Source organism: Cylas formicarius, unplaced genomic scaffold (assembly GCF_029955315.1).
Source record: "Cylas formicarius isolate icCylForm1 unplaced genomic scaffold, icCylForm1.1 PGA_scaffold_6__28_contigs__length_40554024, whole genome shotgun sequence".
Taxonomy (NCBI): domain Eukaryota; kingdom Metazoa; phylum Arthropoda; class Insecta; order Coleoptera; family Brentidae; genus Cylas; species Cylas formicarius.
Window position 1 is genome coordinate 9,590,369 of NW_026844347.1, and position 16,922 is coordinate 9,607,290.

The following is a 16,922-nucleotide window of genomic DNA, read 5'->3' on the forward strand; positions in this document are numbered from 1 at the left end:
TTTATCCTTGTTTTTTGGGTGATTATCGATACCAATAGGTAATAATACTATTATTGCTATTATCTCCTATAAATATTAAAAATTAATAAATTAAATATAACTACACACTAATGGCTGGATTCATTTATTTTAATAAAATGCTATATATATGCCATAAAAAATAAGAATAACAATATGTTCTGCTTATTTGTCTTACATGACTTTAAATCAATTTTACAGTAACAGATCTTAAAAAAAAATGAATAGATTTTCTGTAATAAAAATAAAAGGAATGTATTATTAACGGCATAAGGGCCTGAAATTAATAACAAAATGCTTTAGCAACTAAATAAATGGCTGCTTAAACTCGATTTCTTATAATAATGAAACAAAAACACAAGACCGGGTTATATGAACAAAGATTCAATGGATACTATTAATATTCACGCAAAAATTTCCGTTTTAAAAGGACACGGTACATCCATTGCTCAGCGATTCAGATTTATGCCTTTTGACTGGCTCGATGCCGTTAGAAAGTTAACGTATGCGTAAACGAACATTCGAGTCGACTTCCCGAGAAGCGGGTTGTGTGATGTGCTGCCCGAGTTGTTGAAACGCCAATTTAGGACCGGACCCAGTCCATTCGTTCCGCTCCTCATACTATTAACCAATATTTTGAACACAGTAACAAGATGGTACTTTTATGGCGATCGCTGCGAGTCACGCAGCCAAATTCCATCAAGAGGGTCTAATGCGGAATGCCTTTGGGGACGATTAAGCCAAGCACATAAGAATTACGTTGAAATTTAATTACCTATTGTGAACAATTTTACAAAGAGGCATCGCTTTGCTTATACACAGAACCCCACACACTTAACCTTTTTTTTCTGAAAATTTGATAGTATTTGACCATATTTTTAGAAAGTACGGGTTACAAAATGCCATTTTGAATGTCTCTTTTCGAGATTTTTTGGTGGTGACTTCATATAACGATATGGCAAATCGATATTTTTTGAACATTTTTGGTATTTTGAAACCAGTAAATATGTCTTGTGCTTGATTTACGAAACAAGTTGAAATATGAAAATTTCATCTGACTACTTACTTGTTGCAAATAGTAACAGAAATAAGTAGTAATTTTGCCTTTTAGAAGGTGGTCTATAACTTTTACCTCTGTGAAAATTTTGTTAATGCTGTATAAATATCATGAGACATTGATGATAATTAGGACTTAAACCAAACAGATAACCGTGAAAATTGCAAGAGTTGGTCTAATTCAATAGAAAAATATTAGTTTATCATTAAAATTTCGGAATAGAATACAGCAGATTCCAATTTATTGAACATATTAAGAACTGATCCATACATTACAGTACATTTTCGCTTTATTCGTGAACAAACGCAAGAAGTCTTTAGTTTTGTTTATATACAGAGTGATTCACGGTAGATGGCAGGTTAGACTTTTATGATAAACAAGTGAGAACGAGAGAACAATCTATTTGACATTAAATAAGACACTCTGTATTTTGTTGAATTTTTCTGTTAGACCATTAATTTTTTCTCTTCTGCCATTTTTGTTCAAAACAGCTAAAAAAATGTTTATTACGGATATATTTGAATTAGTAGAGAGCTGACATTTCGGCTGTACTTAACGAAGGTCTGACATAATAGCTTTATGTATTATTATTATGTTCATATGTGATTATATTCGTGAAAACAAAAATAATTAAAATTAAATTCTCTCAATTTCTGGAACCCCCTTTAAATGATATATAATTTCCTATATCTAAACATATATTTCAAAATAAAAGCCAGTTTCAGATTGGGTGAAAGGAATAACTACTTAAATAATGTTTTGATGAATTTATTTTTCACTAAATTAAATAAAATATATTCGGTTTCATAATTAATAATTTTACATTTCTGTGCACTTTTCGATTGTGGATCAAAACTAAATTTAGTAGTCATGCTAAATAATAACAAATACGACAACGGTTTTAAGGAAATTTAGGTAGTTTGTCCATTGTTACCCTTCAAAAATAATGGCCACAAAGACAAGAAAGATATGCGTATATAAAAAAAAAATGAAAAGAAATTTTGTTTTAGCAACAAATTTAATATTTGTGTAAAATATAAATTACACATACCTACAGGTTTTATTATGGATTATATCGAGAAATGATACATACAAAAGCTATAAGGTTTATTCCAAACCGCGAGGATCATTCAATTAAATAAATAAAATAACATAACAGTAATATTTTTCTTCATTCAGGGAACTGTTCCCTTGATAATATTGTTAAAATTGTTCGATCACCCGCGTTATGAGGATGCTAAGATAAAGATGGTTTTCTTCCTGTTTGATAACAAGATGGACCGCTTTTTGTTATTTCTTTGTGGCGACTTCCAAAGGCTTCATCGAACAACAACTTTGTATCTTTCTTTCAGCCCCAAATTATTTGTTAATTAATATTTTACCGACGCCTACGAACTACTTGGTCGTAATGCGCGGAATCCTGAACCCGGGACACTTTTAGAAACAGTCTATTATGTCTATTTGGAACACAAATACGAGAAAAACCACTTGGCTTATGGTGTCACCACCTGCGACACCATTATCAACTACATAAAAGTTTCTAATTTTCTTCGACTGTCTACTTCCCGCTATTCTATTCTAACGTCGTTACCGTTCGATATTTTATAATGATGGGCGTGAATCTGTCGCGAATCAAACATTAAATAAAAAAATCGGCACACAGCTTTCAACGACGCGATAAAAAAAGGAAAGAGTGCTTCAATACATTATACCAATACGCCCATGGCTACTCGTTAAATCGGGCTACGGTGCCCAGACGTGGCTAAGTTAATGTAATATCCGCGCAAATCACTGATCCATGCTTATAATTTAGCGTATATTTACAATGCAAATAATGAAAATGTGCATATTTAAGATGAAACCATTTGCAATTTATAGGCACGTTATTGGGTGCACCCAGATGAAGGTTCGCTTTGGTTTCATCGGACCATGACGGAATGGATTATTTGACATAAAACAGCCAATAACGAGTGTGGTTCAAAAGGGCGGCCTAGAATTGCACCATGGGCCTAAGGCCGTTTTTGCATAATATTACATCCACCTATTATAGATCCAGAAAAATATTTAAAGCATAGTGCGCCATAAAATTGCAAACTTTGCCCATCTGGAATCAGAAAACTTATTATTAGAAATTTGAAATGTTTATATCATAGGCACATGTCCAAAAAAGCCCTAGTTCTCTGTATAAGATACAGGGATGAATTTATAAGAAAAAAAAATTGTATCATAATTTTCGAACCATTGTAAATATTTCATTGACACTTTTCACACCGCTTTCATGAAGCAAAATACATTTTTTTATGCGAAATTTTATTTTAAAAAATTACCAGTATCAGTAACAGATTTGTCTGTAATATATTTTACGAAAAAATAGTGCGCCACTGCATTTTCCCAAAAGAAAGATTATTTCTAAAATCCTCACTCAATTTGGAACAAATTTGATCTCTCTACTTTTTCAGATCGATGTACCGTTTTCAAGTAAAAAGATTACAAACCATTTGTTAGACATGTTAGACATTAAAAAGCTAAAAATTCATATTATTTTTGTGAAATTTTGATTAACAAAAAGCAAAATTAAAAAATTGTTTTTCTCTTAGAATTTCATCACCCTGTATCTTGAATAGGAAGCGTTTCCGAACATATTTTATCATTATGATTATATAGAAAACTACTAAACCATAAAGTATAAAAACATTAATTTCAGAGCACCCTTTATAACTGGCTTTTACAAATGGCCAATAAATTTTAAAATACTAATAAAAAACAAAATACTCTTTATAAAACTTCTGGATACCTCCTGAGTCGGTTTTTACTGAGTCGACCTAGTTAACATTTCACCAACCATCCTGTTGGCTTCTTCAGAGCTTGTTCCACTCAGCAAAAATCGTCGCAAGAGTTTTATAAAAAGTATTACACTAGCATTACACTAGCCTGTGAAAAATCAACAAAATACTCAGTTGAATTCGAATCCGAAAATCCTTAAGTCACAGTGTGTCCAATATTGTATGGTTTTATGGCTAATAAAGTCAGAGTGTTGGAGCTTTGGTGACCCAAGGCTACTTTTTCATGAAATAAAAGATGGCACAAATAGAAAAGTCATAGCTATCTTGGATTCTTAGATACCAATTGACACAAAACAATTCCACAACCCTAGATCTAGTCTGGTTGTCAGTTTTCTTCTGGAACTCACAAATTTTGAAACATTAACTAAACTTTTTTTTATGTTTGTCTTTTAATAATTTTTTTCTACTCCCGTCTGTAAAATGTCTGATTACACACAATCTAGCGTGCGGGAAGCGTCACTTTTCCACGTCAGTTTCGTTTCCCACGGATCCGAGCCGCTTCGGAGATTTCCGGAATTTTTCCGCACGGGTTTGGGAGCACTCGGATGTTTTCGGAGATATTTCCTACGCCCTGAATATTAAAGTTTGTCAATTCTGACGGTCATCTCAGTGAATATATTCGCGTTGTGTTGCGAAAATGTACCCAAAAACTAACGGTCGTAGACAAAGTATAGTATGCAACACGTTCAGTAAACTTAAGTCTCTCGTTTATTAAACACTCGCTCCGCTGGTGTCAAATAAAAACGTGATTCAAATGCCGTTTACCGCACTTGTTGCATAATATACTATACTAGGCTTGTTATGAGGTTTTCCAAAATATGTGACATATACGAGATATAGGACAAGGTGTCCGTATTCTTAATATACGTCAGTTTTCATACCGTTATGATATTTCATAATTATTATTTTAATTGCTGTCTTGTAAAGGCCAAATTGTTTAAAACAGGGTAACATCCTATGTTAAACATCCACCATCAAGCAGCCGGCATACGGGGCGAAGAGGGGACTACGCCGATACTCACTTCCAATTTTTAAAAGTGTCAATTACTCAGAGTCGTGTGGTGTTGCCATAAACTAGGTTAAAAATTTAAAATGGGTTATACTATACATACATTAAAAACAGTAGCTTCTGAATCCAGATCATGTTTTGCAAACACTGATCTATTAGTGCTCCAAACCCCTTCAATATGTTTTGAGAACCTATGACTGGAAGAAAGATATTCCTTACGCTCTTCTAAGGCCTATTACCGATATCATTGCTAGGCACTTTTTCCTCATTATTTAAATGTGCCAAGATACAAAAAAAATGGAAAAGAGAAAATAGGTGGTTTCAAACCCTTCATTTCTTCTACAGTGATTAAAATAATTAGAAAATTTTTAGCTTCCCCCAGTCTTATTAAGGTCGGTACGCCAATGAGCTTCAGAGAAGACTTTACGAAATTTCTCAAACTTTCTAATAATGTTATTAAGAGAAAAGATTGACCACATCGACTATAGCATAAACCCAAATTTTCGAAATTTAAATGAATATAGTTTTGGATAGTTTGGTGTTAGTGTTCTAAACTAACCAAAACTCACAATAATTTATTCATTCCAAAATGTTCGTATGGGTTTGTATCATATAGCTACTAGATAATATAGTAGCTCTATTAGTCACTATACGGTAAAAATTGATGCGCCGCGGGCGGCACTGATATTTTCATATCAAACGGTAATTATTTTCTTCGCATGCCTCTACATTTTACTAACTAACCTGCACTAAATAGAGATTACCACACATTTCACTGGTTTTCCCAGAATATTTAATAATATCTAGGCACATTTTAAATCTCGCGCATGCGCTTGTTGAATGGACCTTTTCAATAATTTTTCATAGTTGCTGCATTTGTCTCTATATTATCGGCGTCTGCAGAGTCTCTCTACCTCTAGTAGGTATATGGTTCGTATGTCTAAAACTGTGAAAATAAATAAAGGTTTCAATACTTCAACCATAAATGATCTTAACTACAGGAGAAAAGTCGTATGCAATTGTTGTAAAAGATGCGGTAATCAAATAAAAATCTAACCATAGAGAAATTAATTGATTTCTCTAGGAGTCACATCTATCATCTTGATTCTGTCATTTATTTCATCCAACTTAACTGATCTGTGCCTTTTCAGTTCTGCGGTTAAAAATGAAGATGGCTGATGGATCAACGATTTTGCGAAGAAATAGACCCGGAACTAAAGCAAAGGTAAAGATAAACTTATTTAGAAGATATTGAGAACAATAATACATGAATACGTTAAGTTAACAGTTGCAATACCCAAAGGAACCAGAAACATCAGAAAATAATACCTCCTTCCCAGCTTTTACACTAAGGCACTCGCATTTTTAATTATTTTTTTCTGTACTTTTTTGTTAATTGTCCCCTGCTTGTGTGTATTAGAAAGAAGCACTTTTAGCCTTAGTAATTATTTTAGGATTTTTGCCGATGGCCTGATGAGCCCTTTGAAGAAATGGACAGCACTTTGGCTGTCCAACAATATATTCAACAGTTAATTCGTAGAGATCCATCAAATATTGATTTAATTTTGAAAATGCCAGACTCACAGGATGAAGGTGTTTGGAAATATGAACATTTGAGGTATGTATTTGTTATAAATGGAAAATAGCTTAACTTTTATAAATAGGTTTCATCACACAAATATTACAGGCAATTCTGTATGGAACTAAACGGGCTAGCCGTTCAACTGCAGGGTGAATGTCATCCTGAGACATGTACACAAATGACTGCTACAGAACAATGGATATTTTTGTGTGCTGCCCACAAAACCCCAAAGGAATGTCCAGCAATAGATTACACTAGGCACACTTTGGATGGAGCTGCCTGCCTTCTAAATAGTAACAAATACTTTCCTAGCAGGTGTGTTTCTGGTTTGACATTTCGAGGTGTTTAATTATAGTCACCTATTTATAATTTAGTGCTTGTAAGTAGATATAATTAAAGCAATCTATAAATTAATATATAAAAATAAATAAATATATAAAAAGTATATATTATATTAAGTAAGTCACTTAATCCAAATCTGTAACCCTGCTATTATTTTAAACCTACTAATTTCCAAATGCCCTTTGCACCCATGAGACATGTATTCTGACTATTAACAGAAGTAGTCAAAAGCCATGAAGCAATGAAATTAAAAAAAGAGTAACCCGCACATTTGATTTTGTGTGTTTCATATATTACCTGCTTTTGCATTTATTATATTATTAAGTTATTGAGTCCCCTAAAATGTTATTGCAAATTTTCTATATTTGACACTACTGATATGTAATTTTAAAAGGCAATGATTTTGTTTTTATTTTTTAGGGTTAGTATAAAAGAGTCATCCGTTGCAAAGTTGGGATCGGTATGTCGGAGGGTATATCGCATATTCTCTCACGCATACTTCCATCATCGTTCCATCTTTGATGAATTTGAAAATGACACGTGTTTGTGTAAGAGATTTACTCAGTTTGTGATGAAGTATAATTTAATGTCGAAAGACAACTTAATTGTACCAATATTAGAAGATGAAAATACTCCGGGGGAGTCTGAAGCATAAGGATTAGCAACTCTGACTTATTTGTCTTTCATTACTAAACTATGTTCCACGCATGATTAGACAATGTTTTTTTACTTAGTAGGTATGAACAGAAATGCGCTTAGATCTGTAAACATAATTTTTTTCGGTAATTCACATCTTGTGAATGGAAGTTTCAAGAAAACTTTTGCAATACAATGCAATGCAATGGGTGGGGGGCTTGCAATTTAACTATTGTGCTACAAACTATTTTGGTAATGTCAGTGCTGCAATTAATTTTGGAAAATCTGATAATTGGTACTTGTGATATACAGGGTGTATCAATTTATTATAGCAACACTTACGTGAATAATACTCTCAAAGTCAATAAAAGTTAGTGTAAACGTGGGTTCACAAGTCCTTAGTCTTTGACATACAGGCTGATATACTTCAAATTATTAATACTAATAATATATAAGTATAAATAAAATAAATAAACAGTACTTCATAATAATATTCAAATTAAAATTTATCCCAAGTATAGACAACCACCTTAATTATTTAAGAAAAAAAAAGTGGACTTCTTTTTCAAAGTGGCTTAGGAATATAAATTTAATTTATTATGTATAGGCTTTTAAATATATTATGACTAAAAACAAACAATTTTTTATTGATATGTCCTGTCTATCTACAACCATAACTTGGATATCGAGCCATTAGACTTTCCAAAAACAAGCAAATGATGATCTTCTTGAATATTTCATTCTAACTTATTTTATTGATTCTAATAGTTTCAGCTCTCCAACTCCTGCCATAAAAAATTGATGGGCCCTGTATGTTTCCATACTACAGTTTTGTTTAACCTTTAAGATTACTTACTTACACTTACTGAACATTGTTTTACAATGAACCAGAGATGCTAAAATACTGACAGTATGTAAGTTGTTCATAATATTTAATTTGAAAACAGTGGTTGCATTTAGTAGATGTAACAGTTATCAATTAACTATTGCTGTCCCTTGAATGCGTGAATGCGCCCAGTCTGCATAAAGTTTGCTTTTGTAACTTATAAAAGTTGGCAGCAGCTAGTGACAATTAGAATTTACTCTAATTTGCATTAATTATACAATTTTAGTAAAAGTTAAATACATTAATAAGCTTTTCATTTGACAAAATAATATAGAGGAATTTTAAATTTCAATTTTACAATAACCCTTCTATTGAATGGTCTGCATTATGATATATTGGACAAAATCCATTAGTCACAGTGACTTATAATTGAAGTAAACTTATCCTGATTAATTCATTGATTATCAAGATCACAAACGATCATCAGTGTAAAATAATGTATTATTCAAATTATTCTTGAATATATAGTTAATATAGGCGTAGTTTCAGGTAAAGCGACAATGTATAGAAATGTATTTTATGTTGCGTATATTACATTTATGTATAGTATAGTCATTATGTTACCAACTCAAGTTGATGACATGAAATGTATGCGAATATTTTTGTAAAAGTTTAGTTTACATATTTGTATATTTTTCTGAACTTATAATCACGATAGATCCTTGATATATATTTTATGTATTTATAAAAACTTTATTTATCGCACATTGAGAGAAACTTTGGATAAAAAATATGTTAACACATCTTTAATTTTCTTTTTCTATTTTTACATGAACTAATACGATCCCTCTTCCAAAAAACCGTTATTGTAGTGGAACATCCAAATTATTCAAAAGTTTTAATTTTATGGCAAAGTTGAATAATAAAAACTTTCCCGGCATTTCAATCAGGAAATTACCCGATTTTTACCTTGTAAAAAGTAGCTGCAAACAGATATTTACATTTCTTCTCAATCTCGAAAAACCCTTTAAAAAGTATTTGCCACGATAAAATCCGCATCTTAAAACCACAGAACAACATATAAAAATGTGCCGTGTTCTAAAATACAGCATCTTTTTGTGACGTCATCGAAATGTATCGAAAATGTTTGTTAATGGCAATCTATTTCAAGAAGGACTAAGCGCTACAGATTTTGGAAGCATGATGCAAGTGGTCTGTGACTTGTAATATATTGATTTAATCAATAATTTAATTTTCTGAAGAGGTTGTAAATATTTTTCTTTTTACCAGATCATTTTAAAAGTTAATATCTCAATGTTTAAAAATAACAAAAAAACAGATTCATTTTAAATTAGGACTTTAAATTATAATTCTTTCTAACGTAGGGGTATTGATCCAAACAAAATTAATCACTTAAGCCGTGTTTAGAACGGAGAATGCTGACCAAGTTTTTAAGATTTTGAGCCGACTTCTAAAAAAATTCTCACGTATATTCAAAATAAATACAACAAAATCAATAATTACGTAAAAACTGCACTTTTTCAGTGTATTCATGCATTTACGGAAAAGTCGATGCGTCGAGCAACAACTGATCGACTTAGTGTGAATCGTGCTTTATAGTGTCTACCTCCACTATTCCTTTTAAATATTTGCAATAAACAAATAAGTGACAAGTTATGAACGATATTTATAAAAAATATGCGTGTTTTTAATTAAACTCAAGTGAAACTGTTTTGTGAAAAATAGCTGATGTTTTTTCCCGAAGTGTAATGGAAATTACATTTGTGATATTAAAGCAGAAATGACTAGTTTGACTGCAGCTTTTGGCAAAATTGAAGGGAGTGAAAATAATGTAGAACAAATAAGCAAACTGTTTCCCAAGTGCAGACCAAGAAGCGATATAAATCTAAATTCTATTATCGCCTCGGGAAAAGAAAATGTTTCTGTGGATAATGCAACAAGAAAAAACGATATCATGAGTTTTAACGGCGAAAACGATAGAATAATTGAAATTGCTGGAGGTAGGGAAATATATTCACAGAGTCGCATCAAAGCAGCTAGAAAACCTAAAAATAATGTACATTTAGTGGAGGATGCTGAAAAAAAACTTCAAAATAAATCGCCTATGAAACAAGGAGTGTGGGAATTGCGAGGGCGAAGCAATGAAGCCAAAAAATGTAAAAATTCCCGTGAATACACGGAAACGGTGTTTGCTTCAGAGGTATGGTCAGTAACTCATGAAAAGGACGCTGAAGATCAATCCAATAATCAAACCAATCCTGTTAACATGGCTTTTCCAAGTGAAGTTGTTGTCTTTGATGACATTGGAGAAAACATTCATATTGATGAAAAACACCATGATGCTGAACAAATTAATTACACTTCTTCAAGTATAGGATTTAATCTGAGTGATACTGACAGTGATAAAGTGACCAAAGTTATCGGCAGTTTGCCTATTGCTGTTTATGAAGGTTCTCCAAGAAGATACGGCCCTCGGTTGCTCGATACAGGCGGTTCTCACATGCAACTTCCTAGTGCTCAGAGTCTCCTGGCTTCCCCAAGCGTCTACTCGCCCAGACCAGGGTTTCCTCAGAGAGTCGTAACCACTCCTAGTCCAAGTGAAAAAGAAAGCCCTGATGCAGAAAGTATTTGCCATAATAAGAATAATTCATCATCACCCACCACCAACACATCAACATTTGATTATTTATATGAGTTCTCAGAGACCCGAAAAGTCCTTGAGGAGTTTTTTAAATGCCCTCCACCTGAGGAAGAAACACGGTTAGAAACTGAATTTCAGGATTTAGAGTATGAATTAAGGCGACAGGCAAATGAGTCGGGCAGCTCATATGTTGGAAAAAGGTTGGCTAAAGGTCGGTGTGTTGAACCTGAGTACTCCATCAGTGTTGAATCACCAAAAAAATGTGTTACCAATGTGGATTTGCCAAGTCTGCATGGTCACGATATTATGGAACATGAAAATAATTTTTTGGACCTTTCAATTGGAACAGGCTCAAGTGGAGATCTGGGGGAAACCGAAGTAGGTCTTCAAGTGGGGCACAGTAGGAATTTTACTTTATCTCCAGAAACTACGGATTGTGATTCAAACTGCGGAGATTTAGATAGCGAAGTCTCTTTAATGTTGATGGAGAATGATCTGGGACCGACTGGAGGGATAATCGGATCTAACACAGATGTAGTAACTCCCAATGATGCCTTAAGATTGTATTCCAGCATGCCAGTACTCGAAGACGGCTTGTCGTCTGGTCACGCTAGCGATACAGATAACAACAACCCAACGGTTATCCTTATGAAGAAACAAATAACTGAGATAGAAAAGGAAATAAACCAGGGCATATCTAGCTCGAAATCTGCAAACAAACTCAATGAAAATGGTCTTTCCTCAGTAAACGAGGGTATCAATACCTCGACGGCCGATATAAATAGTTGCATTGGTAGTTTTGAGGAACCACTCAATTTGTCTCAAACGGAGTCCATTGATAAAACTCCGCCGCCGCCCGCTCCTGCGCCTCATCGAATAATTGGGAATGAAAAAACAACCGACGTCGAAGCCGCGATTAAAGATATCCGCCTAACTCTTCAGAGGACTCCTTTGCAAAGGCATTCCGATGGCAATTATTGCGAGGAAAGTGGCGGAAGCCCCGTTTGGGTACCGAGGCAGCGCGGTTTATCCACTGCCAGCGGTGATTCGGATCGGAAGGGTAACAGTGGCGGCGAGGAAGAAGAAAATGATACGGACTTGGAAACTGATAGGCTTTTGGGTCAAAAGAGGACAGACGATCAAGGTTTCTTCGATGACAAAGAGAAAGAGAACAAGAAAAAGGGACGAAACAAGGAAGACGTGATACAGCGATCGGTATTAATCGAAGGCGTGTTGTTTCGGGCTAGGTATTTGGGTTCCACGCAGCTCGTATGTGAAGGCCAGCCGACTAAAACCACACGAATGATGCAAGCGGAGGAGGCGGTTTCGCGTATTAAAGCCCCCGAAGGGGAAAGCCAGCCAAGCACCGAAGTCGATCTTTTCATTTCCACCGAGAAAATTATGGTCCTAAACACGGATCTGAAAGAGATCATGATGGATCACGCCCTGAGGACAATCTCATATATCGCGGATATCGGCGACTTGGTAGTGCTCATGGCCAGAAGAAGGTAAGTAAGATAGTAAGTACTTTACAAGCTTTACAGAGAAACAAGTCTCTGCAACGTCACATAAAGACGCCCTGTGCAAATGCTATACTTTTATAACATACAGTATGTCCAAGGGTGGAATAGACAAGAGAACAAAGAGACTAAAAAGTGAAAGATATGGAAAAAAGTTATTCTTGTTAATACTCGTTCATCACTCTCTCTCTCTCTCTCTCCCTCTCTCTCTCTCCCTCCCTCTCTCTCCCTCCCTCTCCCTCTCTCCCCCCCTCTCTCCCCCTCTCTCTCCCCCCTCTCTCACTCCCTCTCTCTCTCCCTCTCTCTCTCCCTCTCTCTCTCCCTCTCTCTCTCTCCCCCCCCTCTCTCTCTCTCTCTCTCTCTCTCTCTCTCTCTCTCTCTCTCTCTAACTAACCAAAAAAGGTAAAAACTGGTCTGGATAGGACTTTCTGCGTAGCATCCAGTGGCATGGTCGTTTTTTTTCTGAAACTCACAAATTTTGTTATACAAACTAAACTTGTGTTTTTTTAATGGACCATGCTGTATTTTTATCAAACGTGTTTATTTATTTATTTATAAGACAGGAAAATCTAAAGAAATAAGACTAAACTGAACTTAACTGTCGTTTAAAATGTCCAAAACTTTAATGAAAAATATTAAAATTTGCGTGCTCACTGACTATACTATTACAGCAATGAAATATTAGCGAATTTAACATTTGATCTTCATATATCCGCAATAAAAAGGTCTCTACTACGAAGCATGGCAAGTCTGCACAGGGAGAAAATCTGTACAAACTCATTACAGTCTACTTGATTGTTTAACTATTTAAACCCAAAACAAATATCAAAATATACACGTCTGTCTGATAATAGCTGCAAATTATAAAACTGCAAATTGGCCTTGTAAGCCCGGTTGTGGCGAGCTCTATTAGAGTTATAACTCGAAAAGTTACTCTTTTTTTTCTGAACTTTCTCAAGCTGCACTTCACACTTTATGTAGAATAGTGGCAACAAAAAACTATCTAGACCGATTTTCCCTTATCTAAAAATATCAAATTTCCAAAATCACCCTGTGTCTTAAAATTCAAGATATCTATGACATTTCGGTTTGGGACACCTTTCATTTCATAACAAAACAGTTCAAACCATCGAAAAAGATGGACATACTTGTACAGATCCCGGTCGAAGACCGAAGGTAGCAAAAGCAGCGGAAGATATAGAGTTTCTACCTGGTTTATATACAGGCTGCACTTTGTAATGTAAGACAGAATACCTACCACGTAATTCCGAATGACATTTTTTTCCAAAACAGCCAGAGAAAGCTAATCAAATTTCATTGCCAGTAGATGGATGAAAAAGTAAAAATGGTAATATACGATATATATTTTTTTGATATTAGGTAAGTTGAACTGATGATGGTGATGATTGATTCATGGTCTTTTCTAAGGATCGAAACAGCATAGAGTCCTTTCTGGTTCGACTTCGATTTCATATAGACCCTACTATATGTTGTGTTATGGTCTCACTCGGGACAATTAAACTTTTTTACCATGTTTGAGTCCAATCAGACAAAAACGAATGTTGAGATATGTCTTGGGATTTCGTCAGGAAGCTTCCTGTCGACTATTTAAAGTTTTAAAAGTTCCGTATCTACACTACAAAATATGCATTTATTTTCTGAGAACAAAAATTTATGTGCTGGCGACATTGAAATTGTGACAAGACATAGAGGTGAATTGAGCATTTTCAGGCACTTTCTTGGTACAAGAAATATACTTTATGGCAATTAAATCGTTTAGAATGTGGCTCATTACTGCACTGAAAATGGGCACACTTATAAAGAAGACGTTTATTAATGGTTGCATAGTCAATGTTTTATAATTTAAAGTTTGATTCTGAAGGCTATTATCAATTCTATTATAAATGTGTGGTGTATCTTTTGTAAGCATTATTCATTTAATGCATTTTAATTATATTATATTTTTGAGAGTAGCTTTTTGTGATAGGCTGGTTTGTCTTATTTTAATTTTGTCGGCAATATAGAATTTTACTATTATTATTATTTATATTATTACTATAAAAAATCTGCTATTTTTATTGGATCTGTAATTTTAATATTGGCCTGCTTCAAAACGATACATCTTGTTGTCCTGTCTTTATTTGTTTCATTTCTCAATATATTCTACACTAGAAAGATATACCAAGTGATTGCCGAACTTCCATTGCCTTTATTTCCTTTTAAATCACAACGTTTCAGGCAGTGGTATCATTACTCCTTAAAAAGTGTAGGTTAGCGTAGTTTAAAATGAATTAATTGTCCACCTGTATATTCCACACTGTTTTGTTCTTGTTTCTAAAGTTTCCGTTCGTTTCTTCGGACTAGATGGATAGTTTTTGTATTTTTTTTGTCCATAAGGTTCGTACCGCACGAAATGGAGGACGCGCCGAAAATTAACAGAACCCCGAAGATGATTTGCTATGTTTTCGAAAGCGAGGAGGCTCAATTCATAGCTCAATCCATTGGTCAAGCGTTCCAAGTCGCCTACATGGAGTTCCTCAAAGCGAACGGGATCGAGGACCACAGCTTCGTCAAGGAGCTTGACTACCAGGAGGTCCTCAACTCGCAAGAGATCTTCGGCGACGAGCTGCAGATGTTCGCGAAAAAGGGCATGCAAAAGGAGGTGGTGGTGCCGAAAGCGAAGGGCGAGATTTTGGGCGTGGTCATCGTCGAATCTGGTTGGGGATCGATGTTACCTACGGTGGTCATCGCCAATCTAGCCCCGGCCGGGGCTGCGGCCCGTTGCGGTCAACTCAACATCGGCGATCAGATCATCGCGATCAACGGCGTGAGTCTGGTGGGGCTGCCGCTGTCTACGTGTCAAAATTATATCAAAAACTCGAAAAACCAGACAGTTGTCAAACTGACGGTCGTTCCATGCGCTCCTGTGGTTGAAGTGAAAATCAAGCGGCCAGATACGAAATATCAGTTAGGTTTCAGCGTTCAGAACGGAGTCATATGCAGCCTGCTTCGGGGCGGTATAGCTGAAAGGGGCGGCGTTCGCGTCGGTCACCGCATCATCGAAATCAACAATCAGAGCGTGGTCGCCGTCCCACACGAAAAAATCGTAAACTTGCTCGCCACCTCCGTCGGCGAGATCTTGATGAAAACGATGCCGACCTCGATGTTTCGCCTGTTGACCGGCCAGGAGAGTCCGGTTTACATTTAATTCACACCGACCGAAGGTTTGAAAGTGCCTAATCGTAGATGATAATTGCGAAGACCTAGCGGGTTCCCCCTTGGAATCGGTTGGAATCTGATTGCGGTTTAGATGCGATCCTGTACAATTTTTTTTTTGCCCGTTTTGGTTGTCGCAGCTCTGCGGAAACGAAATTGTCAGTAAGTTTTTGTTGTATTCTGCTGGTTTATACGGGCCTGCAATTTCAAGCAGTTTGGCCAGCTTGCACATATTGAACACAATCCAAAATGCCTATAGGATGCCTTCATAAAAAAAGGGGCTGGAATGATCCATCATTATCCAAGTGTGTTAACATGCTCAATAGAATGAAGTTCTAAATAATTAACCATAAAATTACGGTGGATTCACCAAGCGGTTACAAACAGTTATCCCACATGAGATATCCCATCCCATCTGACCTGGGTACCAGCGTAAATAAGTCCTACGTTTTTAACGATTCAATTAACTATGCTAATCAAAATTTTAATTCTGACATTTCGACATAATTTTTAACCGATTTTTAACTTTCTTTGACCCACATAGGATTCAACGTCCCCCATGTGCAATGGTTTGCATCCCTGTCAGTAAGTTACGCAAAATTCTAAAATACAAGGCGGCTTTTTTTTGTCTTTTGTGTTTATTCATGATATTTATATTACTGAATTAATATCTGCCCAAAAATGGCAATAATGGAGGACTTTAACCAACTATCAATGACGATTTTAAAGCTCTGCAGGGAATTGAGCTAGTTATTCGAACGGATCCGTTTCTGGGTTAATATTCTTGAATTTTAGGGAATAGAAATGTTGTGCGCGAAATAGCTAAAAGGGCGTGCTTCCCTAAAATGTTAAAATGCAGTATTCTTGAACAGTTTTGCAATTTGTAAAATTAATCAAAAATTAAAATGGAAAAACCACTGAAATTCGATTTAAAATATGACGAAAATATTTATGGGTCACGTAGATTGATCGATTAATTTCTGGTGGGTGTATTATGAAAATATTGAGAAATTTGATATATTTTATGTTTCTGAAAGGCCATTTTATTGCTTGGACGTATTAAAAGACAGCGATGTCTTTTTTTATGGAAACCCTAATTTTTTATAACTATTTTGATTGCAAGATCCAGATTCTCACTGTAGGTATTACCTTGTTCACTAGTAAAATGCAGAGCTGTAGGTTAGAAAATAATTGCTCATACCCCAATTTCA

At 35.1% G+C, this 16,922-nt stretch overlaps 2 protein-coding genes across 5 annotated transcripts; both read left to right on the forward strand.

Moving 5' to 3' along the window:
* The first annotated feature begins 5,610 nt into the window (after positions 1–5,610).
* Positions 5,611–9,255, forward strand: LOC132703129 (MOB kinase activator-like 4). Of its 4 annotated transcripts, none has more exons than XM_060672211.1 (5): positions 5,611–5,629; positions 6,079–6,152; positions 6,382–6,545; positions 6,615–6,824; positions 7,272–9,255. In XM_060672211.1, the coding sequence occupies exons 2-5, from the start codon at positions 6,093–6,095 to the stop codon at positions 7,504–7,506; spliced, it is 669 nt and encodes a 222-aa protein (XP_060528194.1). In that variant the 5' UTR covers positions 5,611–5,629; positions 6,079–6,092; the 3' UTR covers positions 7,507–9,255. The 4 variants fall into 4 exon arrangements, with proteins under 4 accessions (XP_060528194.1, XP_060528193.1, XP_060528195.1 ...); XM_060672210.1 differs by lacking the exon at positions 5,611–5,629 and adding an exon at positions 5,810–5,846; XM_060672212.1 differs by lacking the exon at positions 5,611–5,629 and adding an exon at positions 5,834–5,850.
* Positions 9,256–9,745: 490 nt separating this feature from the next.
* On the forward strand, positions 9,746–15,715 carry LOC132704015 (amyloid-beta A4 precursor protein-binding family A member 2-like). Its single transcript, XM_060673619.1, has 2 exons — positions 9,746–12,483; positions 14,893–15,715. Exons 1-2 carry the CDS (start codon positions 10,115–10,117, stop codon positions 15,701–15,703), a joined length of 3,180 nt encoding a protein of 1,059 aa, XP_060529602.1. The 5' UTR covers positions 9,746–10,114; the 3' UTR covers positions 15,704–15,715.
* Positions 15,716–16,922: the final 1,207 nt, after the last annotated feature.

Excerpts from the sequence above, each read along its gene's own strand:
- LOC132703129 (XM_060672211.1), top strand. The coding sequence starts at position 6,093 with ATGAAGATGGCTGATGGATCAACGATTTTGCGAAGAAATAGACCCGGA. Across the intron at positions 6,153-6,381 it reads GACCCGGAACTAAAGCAAAG|GATTTTTGCCGATGGCCTGA; the intron begins GTAAAGATAAAC and ends TAATTATTTTAG. Across the intron at positions 6,825-7,271 it reads AACAAATACTTTCCTAGCAG|GGTTAGTATAAAAGAGTCAT; the intron begins GTGTGTTTCTGG and ends TTTATTTTTTAG.
- LOC132704015 (XM_060673619.1), top strand. The coding sequence starts at position 10,115 with ATGACTAGTTTGACTGCAGCTTTTGGCAAAATTGAAGGGAGTGAAAAT. Across the intron at positions 12,484-14,892 it reads GTGCTCATGGCCAGAAGAAG|GTTCGTACCGCACGAAATGG; the intron begins GTAAGTAAGATA and ends TTTGTCCATAAG.